General features: G+C 35.6%; 1 protein-coding gene across 7 annotated transcripts in view; it reads left to right on the top strand.

The window, feature by feature from the left end:
- The window catches only part of kcnab2b (potassium voltage-gated channel subfamily A regulatory beta subunit 2b), a 74,218-nt gene that overhangs the window by 51,714 nt on the left and 5,083 nt on the right, over positions 1–17,421 (top strand). For 5 of the 7 annotated variants that reach the window (XM_048178182.1, XM_048178181.1, XM_048178180.1 and 2 more), the window contains 12 exons: positions 1,311–1,354; positions 1,450–1,487; positions 2,058–2,137; positions 3,574–3,618; positions 5,267–5,311; positions 7,103–7,146; positions 7,340–7,426; positions 10,404–10,448; positions 12,246–12,331; positions 12,947–13,067; positions 13,156–13,250; positions 15,708–15,828. In XM_048178182.1, coding sequence (XP_048034139.1) covers positions 1,311–1,354; positions 1,450–1,487; positions 2,058–2,137; positions 3,574–3,618; positions 5,267–5,311; positions 7,103–7,146; positions 7,340–7,426; positions 10,404–10,448; positions 12,246–12,331; positions 12,947–13,067; positions 13,156–13,250; positions 15,708–15,828 — 851 coding nt within the window. The remainder of the gene's footprint in view (positions 1–1,310; positions 1,355–1,449; positions 1,488–2,057; positions 2,138–3,573; positions 3,619–5,266; positions 5,312–7,102; positions 7,147–7,339; positions 7,427–10,403; positions 10,449–12,245; positions 12,332–12,946; positions 13,068–13,155; positions 13,251–15,707; positions 15,829–17,421) is intronic. The other 2 variants (XM_048178177.1, XM_048178179.1) reach the window with 1 other exon arrangement.

The following is a 17,421-nucleotide window of genomic DNA, read 5'->3' as shown; positions in this document are numbered from 1 at the left end:
GACGATTGTCAGTAACGGTGTTCAGCCTTACATTGTTCAAACCGGAGTCGGACACTGATGGAGAGACTCAGGAAGAAGTTACAACTTCTAGAATGCAACTGGACAGAATGCAATGGTTAGTGAATGAATTTATGTAGTTTGTGTAAATTCTGCATCGAATTGACCCTTGTTTGTGAAGCAGTCCGGGCGTAAAATGACCACATGGTAACTACACTCTACTACAACAACTCTTCCTCTTCTCTAAAGCAGCCCAACATGGCCTCACTCCCTTTGTTGTGTGTTCTCGGGGCAGGGTTTATGTACATTTTAGGACGAAGCTTGTTGTAGTCCCTACCTGTCGTTTGTTGTAGTCCTTAAACAGAGAATTCTATAAAAGAAAGCGTCGTAACTTTGCAGACGTTGTTTATACTGAAACAGCAACATTACACACTAACTAAAGTTAAAAAAGTAAAATCATAATCAGCTGCCCCTTTAAGTGAACTAATTATGTTTGTGTTACTTAATTGATTCACGTGGAACCGATATACATGATTAAATCACGTAAATCCAACACACTTTTTTTCAGTGTGTGTTGAAAACACAGTTAATAACTTGCCTTGACGATATACAAATGGAATGTCTCTCGAAGATAAATTCAATATTGATTACTTCTGGGAAATGTTGTGCCTTTTCATAAGATGTTCTGTACTCATCTCAAAGGTTTTTAAATGTTTTTTTATTTTTTTATTTAGAAACCATAAAAGGGTCCTTTAAAGAAACATCTTTGTTTTGTGTCAGTCATAATTTGCTTCTCATCCTTCAAATATGAATCAAAAGCTCACTGAATAGCTGTAATTATGAAGGCAGTCTATGTCCTTGACTGTGTGGTCTTAAAGTAATTGCTCATCACAGCAACCTTGGCTCTTTGCAAACTCAAAGGATATCGAACAAAAGACCCAGGTGGTCTTCTGATTGGTTCATCGGGCTGAAGGAAGAGTAGTGCTGTATCCAGGCTGGATTTCATTCTCTCACAACTTACTCTCTGCATGTGAGTGGGAGTTACAAATAAAGACTGCTACATATGCAGCCTTTGGCCCATGTTACACATAATGAAAATATATTGAGTTCAGATTTATTCATAACTGTGCTGCTGACCACAGGGCACGCATAGTATTTATTCTTAGACAATGAAGAAATTCTTGCTGAAGGACATTCATTTATGTATCACATTGAAACATGTTATCATTGATTTACTCTATGTTTATCATCATGATTGCATTTGATTTTATCATGTGATCTAGAATATTTGACAGGTTTCTTTCTGTGTTTAGGAACCTTGGGAAATCTGGATTACGAGTATCATGTTTAGGGCTGGGTGAGTAAAACATGCTAGGCTAAGTGTACTATCGCTGTTTGCTTCGGTAAATATCAGAAATTTCAGCCCTGACAGTACCTGTACATTCTCTTCAGGCACCTGGGTGACGTTTGGTGGTCAGATCACAGATGAGGTAGGATTTTCATGGATTGTTATTTTTTTTTATTTATTCACAAATTACTGGCTAATAGCATTTTAGCATGATAACACTTTTTCAAGTTGGGCAAACTCAAAAATTTTAAGTAAACAAAACTATTAAGTTTTGAGTTTGTAGTACTCATGCATGTTAATTCCTCCTAACTTTAAGTACTGAGTTAGCAAACTCATACATTTTGATAGCAATTAACATAAAATATTTAGTTAATTAACTTTTTGATTTTGAGTTCTTGCAAATTATATACTTCACTGTAAACCCTAAGAAAATACAGAAAATGGCAACTTGCTAATTTGCTAACATGTCAACAGTAGCATGGTATAGCACTACTGAATAAGTACAGCAACTTAAGTATGGATCACAATGCAGAACGCTTGAAGTGTAGCTTTAATCAACATGTACTGTACAGTAACTAAAAAGCAGCAGTGCAGATAATTACAACCATGTCATCTGAGTTTTGTACTGCTGAAGACAACATAAAGCTAAAATGTCCTTTCAGCTGTCCATTTTCTCTCTGTCTGTGCTCTCTCCCCATCACTACCAACTCAGATGGCTGAGCAGCTGATGACACTGGCGTACGAGAACGGGATCAATCTGTTTGACACAGCTGAGGTGTATGCGGCAGGGAAGTGAGTACTCTTTACTGATTTCCCATCATTCATTGCTGCGCTTTTCATCAATGTTAGGGATTTATGGAGATTTATATATGGAGAGATTAGTAAGTATTAAGTCTAATTTTAGCAGTATTATACTCTTTACAGGACCACAGATCTAATGGGTCTAACATTTTTTTTTCTGAAAACCCAATCACTGTTATGCTAGTATATGCTTCTTAGTGAGGGTGTAACAAAAAATTCAAGATTCCGTTGAACAAATGTAAAATTTTAAGAACTCTTTATTGAGAAACCCATATTAATCAACATTTATTCTAAATACTTGGGAAGTGAGTAAGGATGTGACTTCCTCAGTATCTACACCCTGCTTCTTAAGTGCTGTCTGAAATTTTCTTGAGCATTTTTATCAAGGTCGTATGTTTAGGTTCAGTAATTTCACTTTAATGGCATACTTAGTGTACACTTTAGGTATCTATGTTTAAGACAACCTAGTGAAAGAAATGAGCGGTTGGTCAGCAGATTTCACCTGTGCAAGAAGAGAAAAACGATGGAAAGGTGAATAGCCAGAACCTGCTAGCTTGCAGTAAATTTAGCAGTGGCGTCTTTATTTTCTGCAATGCCGTGGAAATATAACATCAAGGAATTGCTGATAAAGTTGAGAAGAAATAGCCTGACTCAGTGAAAATCCACTCAACGATACAAAACGGTACTTTAATGAAGCAGACTTTGCGAGCGTTAAAGGACATGACCATATATATGTCGTCTGTGTGTGCGGGGCGTTTGTCACATTTTCCATTCGTGTTTCATGCCATGTCAAGCAGGCAATCAATCTGTGGCTCAGCGCGTTGATAGTTCATGCTGAATAATCAAGATAGCATTGTAAACACTTCAGCACAGACAAACAACTTCCTTAATCACTCAAACACATATACTCTCCATCTTTCTGTGTATTTACTCATCTAGACTACCAGATAAATACTGTATAAAAGGAAGACTAGTATGTGAGTTTGTCTAAGGATATCTGCTGGCCTTTTGAGTCCACGTTACAGTAGCGCTTCATTTGTTACAAGCTGTCACTAGGACTTACATTCTCGCATAGGGAGGATGAGGCCTGATGGGAGAACCATTCATGAAGAACACATTGGTCCTGAGGGCAAAAATGTAACATCTGTCATTAGATGCTCTCCCTCCTTTCCACTCTTTCCCTTTTTAAAAATCTGCTCACAGTAAAAAAAAAAAAAAAAACATGAAGCATTTTGCTTGTGTTTACACTGGGAGATCCTTTCATATTGCTGTAAAATGAATGCTTCATTAGCTTAATTCTCCTGAAGCTGAGAACAGGGAATCCCCCAGTGGAGAGGACGCTTTTGCTCACCGGCTGTGATGTAAGTGAGGAGGAGAGGGTTTAGATCAAAATAATTGCATGATAATTGCTTTTCTCTTTCTTACAGGGCTGAAATGGTTCTTGGCAGTGTCATCAAGAAGAAAGGATGGAGGTAAACATATCGATTTGCTATTTTTAAGGGGTCAAAACATTCTCAACTCTCATTTGATGTGATCTGTGTGCTGTTTTCTCCTCAGACTGTCAGAGTAACTGCTGACATCCTCTCAATGGGAAGACGCTTGCTTATACCTTGCAGCTTCTGTTAGTTTGTGAATGACTAATGTGGAATTTGCACTTAAGGGGACATCAGCTTTTATTCATCCTACCATTCTCTGTATGCAGGCACTGAGGCGAAAAAGCCGCTTCCCCCAGGGAAAGATGTCTAATTTTGGACACAATTTTTGCCCTTTTTAGAAACATGGCATGACTGCAGTTTTAAGTATCTGAATATTTTAGCATGAATATTCTTCTACAAATGCTCCTTATCGAGATCATCTTCTGCAAAGCATTTACATTGTTGTACTTGGGGATTTTTATACAATGTATGCACTTTTTAACAGAATAAGATAAATTCTAAATTATAATATTTGTGAAAAATAAGAATGCTATTTTAGGGTTATCACTATATTATGATATAATATAAGTAAGCAATAAGGTATGAGAGGCTGTGCTGTATCGAGAATAAGTCACGGCCGAAGGGCGTTGTTAGGCACGACGTGAAGCACTAGCCTCGAGAACCTTTTTGCTTTTATAAAACGGTTACCACACAATTAAAGCCAATATATTAAAAATATTAAAGCCAAAAATATGTATCAATGCAACTTTCATGAAGTAAAATCACTAAAACCCTTCCTTCCGCCGGAAAAAGTAGTCCCTGACCATGAACAGCAACAGAAGTTACATTATTAGGCCATTAGATGGCGGCAAATACTGTTTTTATGAGTGTGTCACTCAGTAGCGAAGACTTTTACATTGAAAAGGCTGAATTGTTGTGAACACGGAACAAGACGCAACTGACAAATGCTTTGACTAGCGCTGTCAGTCATGGGAAAACCCCTTAAATGTTAAAAGGACAAGATAATACTTCGGACATTTAAACAGATTTTTATGATTATGAATATAGGACCGACCTGAAGGAAAATGCTAAATCTGAATGCAGTTAATAAACTTGCTGACTCAATCTCTTTTTCACAACACTCTTCTACATAAAACAGTAAGCTTCAATGAACAATATCAAATGAGAACAGTTTATGTTGTTAAGAGTGGTTGCTAAGGGTGTTGTGTAGTGATACACAGAACCGTTGGGTGAAACGGTCATAGCCGTGTTTTATCGTGAATAAAACACAGCTATTGACCAATCAGAATCAAGGACAGGAACTAACCATTTTATAATATAATATAATATAATATAATATAATATAATATAATATAATATAATATAATATAATATAATATAATATAATATAATATAATATATATTTTTGAATTAATTCAATTTAATTAAATTATAACAAGAAGAAGAAGAAGAATTTTATTATTAATTATTATTTTATGTATTGAAAGCTCTAGTTATTATATATAATTTTACCATGTTTAAATATAATGGTTCCTGGTCTTTTCATACATCTTTTCATACAGGACTACAATGTAACTACAGTGTCATTAAACAGACACTGTTGTTTACCCATCAGTTATCACGATGTCTAGCCCGTCCTTGCCTTTGTTTCGCTTTCAACCACTTTGTCTCCTGTCTTTCATAGACGTTCCAGTTTGGTCATCACCACCAAGATATACTGGGGTGGAAAGTAAGTGCTCTGCTTACAGTATATGTGTGTGTGTCAGAAAGAGGTTAATGATGATACATACCTTCCCCCGACTGTGAGAGCAACAGAGGAAGCGGGTTAATGATAGTCTCTTTCATATGAGTGCGAGTGAAGCTGCGTGTGGGGCATAGTAAGGGAAGTCCTGCAGACCCTCACTGAAGAACGATCCAGGTCGAATCCCCCCTCTGAGCTGTGCTCTTTCACTCAGGGCAAATTAAAGGCCAAAGCTGAGCACTGATGTGAGGTCACCATCAAACATTAATGGGTTTAAATTGCCACTGTGCTCGCATTTTCATAGTAATTAGTCTCACATACAATATGATTGGCCATATTAAATCTGACCTTTAGTAAATTTACCTGAGGAAGATCACTGATTATTGTGTGCACCATTGCACATCAGCATCACCTTAAAGCTTACAGTCAATTATAAGAAAGGGACGGGTTAAGCAGGTGATAAGTGTCGTTTCACGGGAAGATGGATTTAAAGGGATAGTTCACCCAAAAATGATCTGATGATTTACTCACCCTCAAGCCATCCTAGGTTTATATGACTATGTCCTTTCAGACGAACACAATCACAATATTAAAACATATCCTTGCTTTTCCAAGCTTTATAATGGTTTTAAAGGGGCTGTGAGATTTTGAAGCCCAAAAAAGTGCATCCATTCATCATAAAGTAATCCATACGGCCCCCTGGGGGTTTAATAAAGGCCTTCTGAAGAGAAGCGATGGGTTTTTGTAAAGCAAATATCCATTTCTAAAACTTAATAAACTATAATAACTAGCTTCCGGCAGAGGGTCATACACATTGATTTACGGCGAAAGAGTAACCCCTGACCTGATGCATGACATAGTGACGAACGTGGAAGCGCAGAGGATAGAGCAAAACGAAACATCGGTCACGAATTAGAAGTCTAAAACGAGAATTTTAAGCTTACAATACTTCTACATCCTACGTCATGTCAGAAGTTGCTCTTTTGGCGTAAATCGATGTGTATGGCTGTCTGCTGGAAGTTAGTTATTATAGTTTATAAAGTTTTAAATATAGATATTTTTCTTACAAAATTAACCCCCTGGAGCCTATGGATTACTTCTATGATGGATGCACTTCAAAATCTCACACCTCTTCACTCCCATTATAAAGCTTGGAAGAGCGAGGATATTTTTTAATATAACTCCGATTGTATTTGGCTGAAAGAAGATAGTCATATACACCTAGGATGGCTTGAGGTTGAGTAAATCATAGGATAATTTTAATTTTTGGGTGAACTATCCCTATAACATTTTGATCAAAAATTACCATTTTTTTATTAAACGTCTACACGGGTGAATCGTTATCAATAAGATCAATAACAAGTATTTAGATAATTGATAGGGCAACTTCAGTTCACTTTAATAATACTTAAATATGAACAGTGGATATAAAAAAAAGTCTATACATGCCTGTTAAAACAGCTGGGTTTTGTGATGTAAAAATGAGATTTTTTTGGACTTAATCAGAGTCACTTCAGGTAAAGACAGATGTGTACTATTTCACATCAGCTTTATGGTTAGCCACATACCCAATTATAAAAGGGCGTGCACACTTATGCAGTTAGCTATTTCAATTTGGTTTTCAGTAGCATTGGTTGTAATATTTACATTAAATGTGCAAAAGTTCTGATGCGATTTATTTTTTTCAAAAAAACAGCTGTTTTAACAGGGGTATGTAGACTTTTTACTGTATATCCACTGGATGTACTTAAATATGTAACATTCTTGTATGTTTTTCAGAGCCGAAACAGAAAGAGGCTTGTCCAGAAAACACATAATAGAGGGTAAGTCATGTTAGAAATGATTGCAAAAAAGTTTTAGGGACGAAATTTGGACCCTTTAAAAATCTTCATTTCTTAATGATTCGTACAGTACTAATTTAAAGCTGCAGTGTATAATTTGTGCGTCAGTAGCATCACCAAATGGAAGGAAATGCATTTCAACTTTAAATAGTACTTTTGTTTTTCTGACCTTCAGGTCTAAGGGCATCACTGGAGAGACTTCAGTTAGAGTATGTGGACGTAGTGTTTGCTAACAGGCCCGACCCCAACACACCAATGGAAGGTAGGTGTGCTTGATGAGATGCTGGGCTTGATGAGTTTTTGCGTCTTTGACTACCAGCACTGGAATGGCTCATTTAACTGCTTTGCACTGAAGCATGGGACTATATCAGAACAGTCGCACAGCTCTCAACTCATAAAAAAAAAGAAAGAGATCAAACACATTGAGACCAATGGCAGAGAATTTCTAAAAGTAGTCTAATCATCCCATTAATTTTTAAATAAACTACAATGTCACAGAATAATTGATTGTCTATCTTAGAACATTGAATGGAGCATGTTGTCTAAGTGTCAAGATGATTCAAGTTTGCATCACAGCAGTTGCATCCTGGTTGAGCGAAGTTGTAATTTCGTCAAGTAAGAGTGCATGGTCTTGCTTTTGAGAGTTTTACAAAAGCATTAAATGGACTAGTACATCTACATCTCATCACAATAGATCTCAAATAATAGAAAGCAATATTTTATAGGGCTAAACAACCAAAGCAGCATTACTTAAAAGGGGTCATGAACTGAGAAATCAACTTTTCCTTGAGCTTTTGATATATAAGAGGTCATCATACTATAAGAATATCCTGTAAGTTTCAGAACTGAAAACTTCATTGTTAGTCCAATAAAAGCTTTTATTGACACCAGGCAGAGCGAATGACTGATCCTGGAATGTGCCTATCCACAGTCCACAGTAGAAAACAAAGGCTACTAATTTACTGATCAACGTAATAACATTACCTTTCAAAGTATCCTAATGCTAGGAATATGGTTATTTATTTTCAACAATGTGAATGTCTCAGTTGTGCTTTATTTATAAGTATTCTTTATTTCACTGTGGATCCTTTGGTAAATCAATCACATTTCGGCGCAGGCTTTGCAAACAGACTTTTACGATATGGACTTTACAGTAATGCCACAACATGTAAGTAACTGTTAATTCTAATGCCTGATCTGATATGTAATAATTCATGTACAGTCAGATGTTCTTTGTCTGTGTGTCAGTAAATCAAACTAGTGTGACTAAACAGTCAACTTCACGTTGTTTCTCTTAGTAGGATGAAAATCATCTGTTATTTAAACGGTGATTAAATTATATAAAGAAAGCGATCAAAGAACGCTCCCTTTGCAGTCGCTGGAGCTGTCAATCAAACAGGTCGAGTTTATCAGTGACTGAGTTCTGGACACGCACCCAAACTCCCGTTTTATTCAACAAATCTCTTAGTTACATTGCATTTGCACTGTTAGTGATGATGAAAACATTTGTTAGTGTATAGAAATTGAGTAATGCAGCACTTTTCACGATTAGTTAACCTTGAGAGCTGTAATAATAAAAATGTGCTAAAAGAGAGAGTAATACTTGGTTATTTCAAATGGAAAGATGTTAGCCAATCACAGCAGTGGAAAGTCGCACAGCAGACACTCTCCTTAAAGGTCCCGTTTTTTCGTGGTTTTTTGAAGCTTTGATTGTGTTTATAGTGTGCAATATAACATGTGTTCATGTTTCGCGTGTAAAAAACACAGTATTTTTCACATAATTTACTTATCTGTATACCGCTGTTTCCACTGTCATAAAAACGGGCTGATGACTTCCTTGTTCTATGAAGTCCCTCCTTCAGAAATACGTAACGAGTTCTGATTGTGCCAGCGGTTCCTGTGTTGTGATTCGACAGCAGCTTAGCGAACCTTGCCCGGAAAGGTCACGCCTCTTACCATAACGTGGAGATGCACGCGCTCAGTGTTATTGTAAACATCTTTAATTTTACCCTATCAATAACAAAATAACAGCGTTTCGACGACATGGCGACAAACACACTCTACAAACGCAACTCTTGTGTATTCCTGTGGGCGGAGGTTAGTCAAAAAACTGTTTTAGTGACGTCATTAAAGAAGGAAGTAGAGGGATGTAGTCCAAACTGGCCGTTCGATGTAGGCGACTTCTGTTAAATAAAATATCTCGCTTGGCATTGAACTTTGAGCTTTAAAATTTTACAGATTTTATTTATACTCTAACAACAACATTACACACTAACTAAAGTTTGAAACATGGGATCACGAAGAACGGGACCTTTAAAACAGAGTGTTCAAATCAGAGGGCTAATATCAGGGTAGGAAAAATGCCTTTTATTTCTAAATTATGACAATTTTTGATGTAAAAAGCATACTGACATTATAAGTGCACCACTTGAATCATTATAAAACAATAAAACAATGCAGTTCATGACCCCTTTAAAAGATCTAGGTTAGTTAAATAGCATATTCACAGCACTATAGCATGGTGATTTTATCAGTCTATAAATGACCAGTATGATTTTGTCACATCATTTCCTTGAAGTCCTGATTGGCTGTTAATTCTCTTCTTCTTAAAAACAGTGGTATATTCAAGGAATAATCCAGGTTCAATACATGTTAAGCTCAGTCAGCATCATTTTTGGCATAATTTTCATTACCACAACAATTAATTTTGAAATGGAATGTTAAAATACCAAAAATGATAATTAAAACAACTCAAATAATGCATGAGTTTTAGAAGGAATTAATCTAAGTGCTCTTATAAAGTCACAATCTTCACATTTCTGCCTTTTAAACCCTCCAAGAATTGGCCCCATTCACTTCCATTGTAACTTCCTCACTGTAACCTCCATTTTTGCTTTTTTTAAGGAAAACAAGAGACAGGCTGAAACAAAACTAATGCTGTTAATTGAGCTTAACTTAATACTGTGATGATACCATGCTGTACAGCTGTGAGGGGTTTGTGGATAGAACGATCAGGGGGCAAAGACTGAGCCTGATGCTTCTGAGGTTGTGGTCATGTAGACATGAATGCTCGTGCTTGTGCACATACCTCGTGACTTCAAGCGTGGTCCCAAAACGCTGGGATTTGCAGAATCCCCCTCTGGTCCAGTTCTGCTGCTTTTTTTCCTTCAGAGATTTCATTCCATTTGCTGCCTGGTAAACCTCTTTTCACAGTCTTTTGTTTGTTTGTTTATCACCAGGAGATCCATTTAACACTTCAAAATCAAGAACATTCATCATAGAAGGTACATGGTACCCTCAGTGAGAGTTTTGACCTCCTGTCTCCAAAAGCATTTTATGGCTTTGATTTGTGATAGTTTGTCCTCTTTTCCTGGTGTGAAAATCCTGACCGTGTCCATAAAATGCTGAAGATTTCTAGAAGTTCCTATAGAAACCTGGTATGCCGTAGAATGATTGATTTCTTTGACTCTCCTGTCCATCTTGCAAGTGAAATTTGGAGAAGGTCATTGCATCTTACTGACCCGTGATTGTTTTTCTTTTTTTTTTTAATTCAAAACTTTTTGTTGGATGTTTACCATGCATTTTCATTCCATTTTAAAATCTTCTCCATTATTAATTTTTCTTAAAAATGCACTTATATAGGTGCTAAGTGGATTTTTTTTGGGCTTCGCTTGTTTGTTTTTTTCAGTCAGGTTAGACATAAATACAGTCAGACATCTGCTTATATTATGCTCTAGCCTAATGTTAGAATTTTCCTAAAACCAATTAAAAATATATATTTTTTGCAAGATGATTGACTGCAGTGTTCTCAGCTTCCCTGCATGTGAATATTTTATTACTGCAAGTAGCTGCTCTCTTTTTTTGCATGTCTGTATTTGTTTTTTGTCTTTTTTTGATGTTTTCTCTGTTTGTCTAATAATTGTTCATGGTGATATTATTCACAAATCTTGAAAAAGTCAAGCTGCTCAGCAGAACCCAGTTTAAACTGGTAAATTGGAGATAATGCTACCAATATCAATACATATTTAGTCTAGTTTGTTTGTACAGATTGGTAATTTAATTTACGAGAAGTTTGTGAATGCTCTTTTCCTGCCTGCAGTGTTTGCTTTTTACTTAATAAATAATAGTAACAAATAATTGGATGATTTATCATTAACATAAAATGACTAATTTGATTATGTTTATTTTATTTATTTAAATTACTGTCAATATTTGGGTATTTCCTGTGGTGTGGCCTCATCATTCACTTTGAAATACATAAAATGTCACAATAAACAATGTGAATAGAAACACTTTACATAGATTGGCATCTAATGTGGGTCTATTTTCAAAAAATAACAGGTTATACTGTACATTTACACACTGCTTTGGAAATTAAAATGACTCAAAATGCATTTTTAAACAGGCAATTTTTTGGAATCCTTGAAAATGTTGCCAATCAAGACATTTTTCAAGTTTGGAGGATGGAGACTATTACAGTATACCTGCTACTTTTACGTAAATGAATGTTTATGTGGAATTACTTTAATGTTCAATGTAATGACCCCCATTGTGACACATCCATAGTACTTGGCAGCTTGATTTCATACAGATTTTTGTATCCATTTTATCTGGTTCCTTTCTCATATAGAGTATGTTCATGCAGCAGTGTATAATAATATGCCATGTAGTAGATTGTAGGCTGGACCGTGGAAAATTGCTTCTCTGCTAAATGTCAATGAAATGCAGTCTTATGGAGATGTCATGCAGTCCGGAGTCGTACTCTGATTTATTTTCCGCCCACTAAGAAACTCTTTGAGTAGAGTTACTATAACATGCATAACCTTCAGGCCATTTTTAATGCCCTGTCACATTGTTTAAAGAAAATATGATAAATGGCCTTTGTTGCTCTTAGCTTTTCTCAGAATCTACTTCTGCTCCACTTCCATTACTTAACCGTTATACCCGTCCTTGTTTTTTAATGGCTAGGTGTTTTGCAGTCATCTTATTCTATCTCATCCCGACCGCATCTGATTTTGTTCCTCGGTCCCTCAAGGTTTGAGTGTTGTTTGGACTCTGATTGTTAATATTTTGATTGACAGAGACTGTTCGAGCAATGACCCATGTGATTAATCAGGGAATGGCCATGTATTGGGGTACTTCCCGCTGGAGCTCCATGGAGATTATGGTGGGTTTGAAAAGTGAATTTTTTCTTGCATTAAAAATAAAGCACTTTCCATTTTTATGAAAATACATATAAAAATAAGTATTCATGTTGTTTCAGCATCTCATTTGCTGTCATTAAAGTGTATTTTAGATTTAGCATTATGTTGGGAAGCATTCATCATGCATTAATTGAAAAATGAATATCATTCGACCACAACGTACTTACCTACAAACGTAACTTTTGCTTTCATAAGATACATTTTTGTTTCAATCACTTTGAAACAATTTTCACTCATTAATTGCTAATGAATTTCACAAATAAAAGAAATGGCAAGTATCATGTTGAATAAACTTAATAAATATACAGTGATATTACTGAATAATTGACACGATTGTATTCTGTAGAGCTGCTTTACAGCTGAAATTAAGTAGCTGATGAATTTTGCAACATTAACAGTTATTTAAAAGTTTATTTCTGTGAATCTGCTCTTTGAAATAATCCATATTGTATAAAATGCTTTATAAATAAATGTGCCATCAACGAATCTGCACACATGTGTAAATGGATTTTTTTTTCTTTAACTTTTCTGAACTTTTTTTTAGTATGAACCTGTGCGTATTATTGTATGTTTTCCAGGAGGCGTACTCAGTGGCAAGACAGTTTAACCTGATCCCGCCTGTCTGTGAGCAGGCAGAATATCACATGTTCCAGAGAGAGAAGGTGGAAGTACAGCTGCCTGAACTCTTCCATAAGATAGGTGTGTGTTTTCTCTAGAGAAATGCCATTTTAACACAGTTGTTGTGATGGTGGCTGGTTCATAGTATGTCACAATGGTGTTTGTGCAGGTGTGGGTGCCATGACGTGGTCTCCGCTGGCATGTGGGATCATCTCAGGGAAGTATGACAGCGGTGTGCCTTCTCATTCCAGAGCCTCTCTCAAGGTATTCCTCGCTATGAGTTACAACCTCTCAGCTGTCCTCTCAGTCTGTCCTGACTGTTGTTGGTGGTGGTCTTCATTGGTGACTGTGTGTTTAAATGTGAAGACCTTGCTTGAGTTTTTGTTTGTTTCTATCACTTTATGGGATTGTGAAGTGTTCCAATTCATCTGCCACACATGCATGTATAATAGATGAATGTACAAACACTTCTGTGTTGTTCTCTTTTCTTTGCTGTGATATGTCCTTCCTTTTATATCTTTACACATAGCCATTGAGTGCTTTTGATTTCCAAAAAAATTGTGATTTGTTTTTTTACTGTACATTGCATTAGTGAATATACATAATTACCATGATAATAAAAGATTACCATGATTAGAAATATTAGAAATCAAATTTTTCTAATCTTAGGTAATAACTAGGTAATAACTAGGTAATAACCAATCTAAGGTAATAACTAGGTAATAACTAGATAGGTAATAACTAATCTTAGGTAATAACTAGTTAGTTATTAACTAGATTAGTTATTACCTAGTTATTACCTAAGATTGGTTATTGCCTAGTTATTATCTAGTTATTACCTAAGATTAGTTATTACCTTGTTATTACCTAGTTATTACCTAGTTATTACCTAAGATTGGTTATAACTTAGGTAATAACTAATCTTAGGTAGTAACTAGATAATAACTAGTTAGTTATTAACTAGATTAGTTATTACCTAGTTATTACCTAAGATTAGTTATTACCTAGTTATTACCTAAGATTGGTTATTACAAAGTTATTACCAAAGATTGGCTATTACCTAGTTAATATCTAGTTATTACCTAAGATTGGTTATTACCTAGTTATTACCTAAGATTGGTTATTACCTAGTTATTACCTACCTAGTTATTACCTAAGATTGGTTATTACCTAGTTATTACCTAGTTATTACCTACATAGTTATTACCTAAGATTGGTTATTACCTAGTTATTACCTAAGATAGGTAATAACTAGATAATAACTAGGTAATAACCAATCTTAGGTAATAACTAGGTAATAACTAATCTTTGGTTTTTACGTAGTTATTATCTAGTTATTACCTAAGATTGGTAATTACAAAGTTATTACCAAAGATTGGCTGTTACCTAGTTATTATCTAGTTATTACCTAAGATTGGTTATTACCTAGTTATTACCTAAGATTGGTTATTACCTAGTTATTACCTACCTAGTTATTACCTAAGATTGGTTATTATCTAGTTATTATCTAATTATTACCTAAGATTGGTTATTACTTAGTTATTAACTAAGATAGGTAATAACCAATCTTAGGTAATAACTAGGTAATAACATCTTTGGTTTTTACCTAGTTATTATCTAGTTATTACCTAAGATTGGTTATTACCTAGTTATTACCTAAGATAGGGAATAACTAGATAATAAATAGGTAATGACCAATCTTAGGTAATAATTAGGTAAACCAATCTTAGATAATAACTAGATAACCTTAGATAATAACTAATAACTAGTTAGTTATTAACTAGATTAGTTATTATCTAGTTATTACCTAAGATTGGTTATAACTTAGGTAATAACTAATCTTAGGTATTAACTAGAGTAGTTATTATCTAGTTATTACCTAAGATTGGTTATTACCTAGTTATTACCTAAGATTGGTTATTACCTAGTTATTATCTAATTATTACTTAGCTTAGGTAATATAACTAGGTAATAACGAATCTTAGGTAATGACTAGGTAGGTAATAACTAGATAATAACCAATCTTAGGTAATAACTAGGTAATAACTAATCTCAACAAAACAGTAAAATCCATATTTTTATGTATTTATTTCATTGAAAGGTATTCACGGTAACACAGAGCCGTAGTTACACATTACATGTACTTACTATAGCATTAACAGTACATTATGCATAATTAGTAGTATTATTTTCTGATTTCTGAAGGATCATGTGACACTGAAGACCGGAATTACATTACATTTTAACATACATTTACATAAGGAATAAATTACATTTTAAAATATACTCAAATAAAAAGTTATTTTAAATTATAAAAATATTTCACAATCTCTTTCTCAGAACCATCAGTGGCACTCTAGTGTAATAACATAGAGTAGGTGCAAGAACACTGTACTTAAATATAGTAAGACTAGCAAGTAGCATAAACTATGTCATTATACAGTGGTTTAAAATAATAAATAATTTACATTTACAACACCTTAGCCTTGTCCTTTTTCTTGTGCAAGTATCAGTTGAGCAAGAGAAGTATAATGTTCACCAGCTGGTGAGAGTCACATACCGTCCCATCAGCACCCCCTCATAAAACATGTTCCTGTGGCTATGTATGCAGATATTATCCATTCCATCATTACTTCACAAACAAAATGAATATCCATTGGCTATTCCTGTGGCTCTGCGGCGTGTGGCTCTCTGAGCAGGTGTGCTGTCTGTTTGAAACAGGGCTACCAGTGGTTGAAGGACAAGATCCTGAGTGAGGAAGGCCGCCGTCAGCAGGCGAAGCTGAAAGAGTTGCAGGCCATTGCGGAGCGGCTGGGCTGCACGCTGCCCCAGCTGGCCATCGGTAATACTGCCCAGGCCTTGCTGCTCTCTCTCTTTCTGTCTGTCTGTCTGTCTGCCTGCCTGGAGCTCAGGACAGGCTGTCTGTCCCCCGTCTGCTCCTTCTGTCCTGTGTCTTGTTGTCTTGGGTAATATGTTGAACAGTCTTGTCTGTTAAATATGCGTTAGACAGCACATGTGATTCACACAATTAGGATTCCTGAACAGTAATATTAACCAATCAGAGGCTTTCTTCCTGTCTGTTCTTGTCCAGAATAAGCTTAACTTAATGCTAAACCATCCCAAAAGCACAGAGGTCAGTGTTTGTTTGATAGGAACAACTGATGTCCTTTCCTGTGTAAAGCACATTAAAACAATCAGCTACTATTATTAATCGAAGCAGAAACAGCATAGATACATTCTAATTTTAGATTAGGTTTTGCCTGTTTTGTGGCTTGTATTCCACACTAATTGTTTAAACTGTACATAATCTTATTTAATAGAGCAGTAAAGGTCAGAGGAACAGCAGGGGTTTAGTAGGTTAGTTCTAACTGATAACTAGACCAGATACGCATTGCTTGGCTCTTGATGTGATTTGTCTTGTATTCATTGTGTGTCTGTTCTTGTGTCATATACGATGTGGCTTTCTGCAATCTGTGAATGTTTTGTTAAAACTTTAGAGTTAATATTAAACTTATTTTACTTTATAATGTTACATATGTCTGAGTGAAATAGGACATTCAATGATAAAAATGTTGGGAAGAAGTACAATAAGACAAGGAACATGCATTAGTTCACCCAAAAATTCTGTCATTAATTACTCGCCATCATGTCGTTCCAAACCTGCAAGACCTTCGTTCATCTTCAGAACACAAGTTACCATATTTTTGATGAAATCCTAGAGATTTCTGATCCCCAAGAAAAAGCAGTGTAATTACCACATTCAAGGTCCAGAAAAGTAGTAAAGACATTGTTAAAATAGTTGACGTGACTACAGTGGTTCAGCCTCAATGTTATAAAACAAAAATAACGACTTTATTCAACAATTTTTTCTCTTCCCTGTCAGCCTCCTATGCTGTTTACGTTGTAGACAGTGCAGCGCTTCCGGGTTCTACGTCAGAACGCCGACGTCTTGGCCAACGCTGTTCACATGAGCAGCACGACTACACAGGAGCTGGCCAATAATGAGTTCTGAAATAAAACCCGGAAGCGCTGCACTGTGTTTACCATGTAAACAGCATGGTACTTGCATTGCTTCCTATGGGGGATCAGAAACCTCTCGGATTTCATCAGAAATATCTTAATTTGTGTTCTGAAGATAACCAAAGGTCTTACAGGTGTGGAACGACACGAGGGTGAGTAATTAATGATAGAAATGTTATTTTTTGGTGAATATACCCTTTAAATAATTTGTCCAAGCTTAAAACAATAATAGTTAGTTAGAGCCTAAATTAAGCTTCCCTTCTGTGTGCCGCTTGTTTAAAATAGAACAAAAGTCAAGTTCATTTTTATAGCTTAAAATGCATCTGCTTCAGCGGTAACCGGTTAGTTCAAGCTTAATGCCCACATGTTAGCACTGTCAAGTACACCTACTTCTGGCTTTCTTCTGTTCAGTGTT

This window comes from Megalobrama amblycephala, linkage group LG24, assembly GCF_018812025.1.
Source record: "Megalobrama amblycephala isolate DHTTF-2021 linkage group LG24, ASM1881202v1, whole genome shotgun sequence".
NCBI classification, from domain to species: domain Eukaryota; kingdom Metazoa; phylum Chordata; class Actinopteri; order Cypriniformes; family Xenocyprididae; genus Megalobrama; species Megalobrama amblycephala.
Note: the sequence above shows the minus strand (reverse complement) of the source record. Positions and strands in the feature narration are given on the sequence as shown.